Source organism: Arachis duranensis, chromosome 7 (genome assembly GCF_000817695.3).
Source record: "Arachis duranensis cultivar V14167 chromosome 7, aradu.V14167.gnm2.J7QH, whole genome shotgun sequence".
In the NCBI taxonomy this organism is placed as follows: Eukaryota; Viridiplantae; Streptophyta; class Magnoliopsida; order Fabales; family Fabaceae; genus Arachis; species Arachis duranensis.
Window position 1 is genome coordinate 51,483,532 of NC_029778.3, and position 3,928 is coordinate 51,487,459.

At 35.5% G+C, this 3,928-nt stretch overlaps 1 protein-coding gene and 1 non-coding gene across 2 annotated transcripts; both read left to right on the forward strand.

Moving 5' to 3' along the window:
* Positions 1-2,233: 2,233 nt before the first annotated feature.
* LOC107459001 (60S ribosomal protein L28-1) lies at positions 2,234-3,713 on the forward strand. Its single transcript, XM_016077224.3, has 4 exons — positions 2,234-2,310; positions 2,388-2,559; positions 2,807-2,970; positions 3,411-3,713. Exons 2-4 carry the CDS (start codon positions 2,412-2,414, stop codon positions 3,549-3,551), a joined length of 453 nt encoding a protein of 150 aa, XP_015932710.1. The 5' UTR covers positions 2,234-2,310; positions 2,388-2,411; the 3' UTR covers positions 3,552-3,713.
* On the forward strand, positions 3,105-3,193 carry LOC127741011 (small nucleolar RNA R24). Its single transcript, XR_008001866.1, has one exon. It is a non-coding gene; the product is annotated as a small nucleolar RNA R24 (small nucleolar RNA).
* Positions 3,714-3,928: the final 215 nt, after the last annotated feature.

Sequence of the window (3,928 nt, forward strand, 5' to 3'; positions counted from 1 at the left end):
AATATCATGCATGAAAATAAGGATCTTGAGCCAAGATCAGTTGAAGAATGTCGACAAAGAAATGATTGGCCAAAATGGGAAGCAGCCATGAAGGCTGAATTAGACTCACCTGCAAAATGTGAAGTCTTTGGACCTGTAGTCCGTACACCTGCAGATATAAAACCTGTTGGATACAAATGGGTATTTGTGAGAAAACGAAATGAGAAAAATGAAGTTGTGCGCTATAAAGCCCGACTTGTAGCACAAGGTTTTTCACAAAGGCCCGGTATAGATTATAAAGAAACGTATTCCCCTGTAGTGGATGCTATAACATTGTGTTATTTGGTCAGTTTATCTGCATATCATAAACTGCATATGCATTTAATGGATGTGGTAACAGCCTATTTATTATAAAAACTCTAAAAGAAGAGTTTGAGATGAAAGATCTTGGAAAGACTAAATTTTGTCTCGGCCTGCAGATCGAGCATATAAAAGACGGGATCTTTATTCATCAAACAACATACACAGAAAAGATCTTGAAGAGATTTTATATGGATAAGTCACATCCATTAAGTACCCCAATGATCGTAAGATCTTTGGATGTGAAAAAGGATCAATTCCGTCCTAAAGAAGAAAATGAGGATATCCTTGTTCCTGAAGTACCATATCTTAGTGCCATTGGGGCACTAATGTATCTTGCTAATAATACGCGACCCGATATATCATTTGCTGTGAATTTACTAGCAAGATATAGTTCCTCTCCAACCAAAAGACATTGGAGTGGAATCAAACAAATCTTTCGATATCTTCATGAGACGGTTGATATGGGATTGCTTTATCCTTATGGATCCAAGTCACAACTAGTTGGCTATGCAGATGATGGATACTTGTCTGATCCACATAAAGGGAGGTCTCAAACAGGATACCTGTTCACATATGGTGGTACAACTATATCTTGGAGGTCCACGAAACAGACGATTGCTGCAACATCCTCTAATCATGCTGAAATACTGGCGATTCATGAAGCTAGTCGCGAGTGTTTTTGGCTGAGGAGTCTGATTCAATATATTCTATCATCATGTGGACTGATTAATCATAAGATAGCTCCAACAGTCCTGTTTGAAGATAATACAGCATGCATTGCTCAACTTAAAGGCGGATACATTAAAGGCGATAGAACAAAGCACATTTCTCCCAAATTCTTCTTCACTCATGATCTTCAAAATCAAGGGACAATTGATGTCCAACAGATCCGCTCAAGTGACAATCTGGCAGATTTATTTACAAAGTCACTCTCAAAATCCTCCTTTGAAAGATTGGTACATGAGATTGGGATGCGCCGATTTCGAGACATTAAATGATGACGGCAAGAGGGGGAGACTGTACTCTTTTTTCCTTGGTCAGGTTTTTTTCCATTGGGTTTTTCTTGACAAGGTTTTTAATGAGGCAGTCCCCATTACAAAGGATATTGTACTCTTTTTCCTTCACTAAGGTTTTTCCCACAGGGTTTTCCTTTAGTAAGGTTTTAACGAGGCAATAATTCGAAATGGTCATCCAAGGGGGAGTGTTGTGATAAACACAATAGATATGGATGCCCATTACATTAATGAAGGTTGAAAATTTTCCTTCATTATGCCTATAAAAGGAGGTTAAGCCTCCGTCAATATTACACAGCAACAAAAGTAATAAAAAAAGGCCAACTTTCTCTCACTTCTTACAAATACTTCTCTTTCTCTTATATATATGTCATTCTCTCTCTTTTTACTTTTAATACTCCTTTCTATCTTTAGATATATATTTATGCAATTTTCTCTTTCTTTATTTTTAATACTCCTTTCTATCTTTGTATATATATACACATTACAACATATAATATTATTATATATATATATATAAATTATTATTGAACTAATTATTTTAATACTAGAGTCTTCTATTTATATATCTTTATTTTACATATCTTTTATTTATTTTACAACAATTTACACGATATTAATAAATAATCATGTTTTTTCTGATACAACAGCATTATTGTTTTCGGGTCATGACTTTTTTTTTTGTTTAAAGGGTCATGAATTATTATTACATTTTGCTTAAAAAAATGAACTTTTTTGTCATGGAAAGAAAAATGTAGTTCAACCACCTTTTTTGTTTGGAAACGGAATATAATGGACCAATGAATCCTTTTCTAACCCGTTAGTAAGCCCAATTAGGATCCGGTCCATTTCCGAAAGCGATTAGGGTTTGGCATATTTTTAGTACTATAAAACCTGAATGGAAGAAAACCCTCACATTCTCTTCGCTCTCCCTCAAACGCAAAAGGCCGAGCAGGTTTTTCATTTTCCCTTGTGATTCTTGTCATTGCTGTTTCTGATTTCAGCTTCGGATCTCACATTTTCCCGTTTCAGGTGAGTTACTAGAAGGAGAAGAAAATGACCACCGTACCGGGACAGCTGGTTTGGGAGATCGTGAAGAAGAACAACTGTTTCTTGGTTAAGGAGTTTGGAAGGGGCACTCAGAGCGTTGAGTTCAGCAGAGAAGCCAACAATCTCTACAACCTTAACTCCTTCAAGTACTCTGGTACTAGATTGTATCCTCATCCGTCGATTTTAATTTGTGAATCTGTTAAATGTATAATAAATCTTATAAGAAATGTAGTGTTGAGATAGAATTTCTGGTTAGGATTTTGGTAATGTGTTTACTTGTTTGAGGTAAATGTGATCTAGGTTTTTATGTATGAAATGTTTAGTGTTTAGTTTTGTAATGTGGATCCATTGGATCTTAGATTTTATATGAAGATCAAGTGTTTGAAATGTATGGTATATAGGTTTGGCAAACAAGAAAACTGTTACTATTCAGCCTGCTGGAAAAGATCAGGCTGTGTTGCTTGCTACAACAAAGACAAAGAAGCAAAACAAGCCGGCTGCATTGCTTCATAAATCTATCATGAAGAAGGAGTTCCCTAGAATGGCAAAAGCAGTGAAAAAACAGGTAGGAAAAATTTCTTTGGGTCTGCTTTCTTGTTGATTGTGTGGTATTACTCGTGAGAATTTCATAATTCATAGTATCAAAAAAAAAATTATTAGGTTATGTTTTGTGCCTATGTGAACATGAGTCGGTTTCCATCGGCAGTGATGAGGCTCTAACATGTAAGAAGAATTCCTAATTGGTTTCTTCAGTGAGATGTACTTGTTACGCTTGGCTTCTGAGCTTTTTTCCATTTTAAAGGTCTTAAATGAGCACAATTCTATTCATGTCTTGCTGATTTATCTTTTATAAAATGTGTTGCTGGTATCCTCTGTGTCCTTTCGTTGTTCTACACTTCTACTGCAAATTATTGTTTTTGTTAGCTCCATTGAATATCTTTTCTTTTTGGAGTAATTCCATAAATATTGCTGATGTTTTATCAATGTTTGTGATCTCTGGTGCAGGTTGCAGCTAACTACTACAGGCCTGATCTCACCAAGGCAGCTCTTGCAAGGTTGAGTGCTGTCAATAGGAGCCTCAGGGTTGCAAAGTCTGGTGTCAAGAAGAGAAACAGACAGGCTGTTAAGGTCCATGGCAGGAAGTGAATTGAGAGTGTAAAAATCTCACTTCGTTTTTTTTCTTGCCACCATTTGTAGTTTTTGTTCTAGATTTTTTGAGTCTGGATATGTTTGGAGTTTTGTTTCAAAGGCAATTGTGTTTTCAATATGAGACTGGAGCTACCATGTTATAGCTATCAATTGGGATAATTCTTTTGTGTCTTGATACAAGTTCTTTATGGATTTTAGTTGTGTTCACAAACATTTAAAACGGAAACTCTGAAGCTGAACCTCTTTAAATGCAGGATATTTTTTATTTTTTAAAAGAGAACTTTTGTAAATCTTCAGAAACTGAGTTACGAAAAAACAACATATGATATAATCATTGTTTCGTTGTTTCATTCGCAAGGCATAAAAGAGCTTAG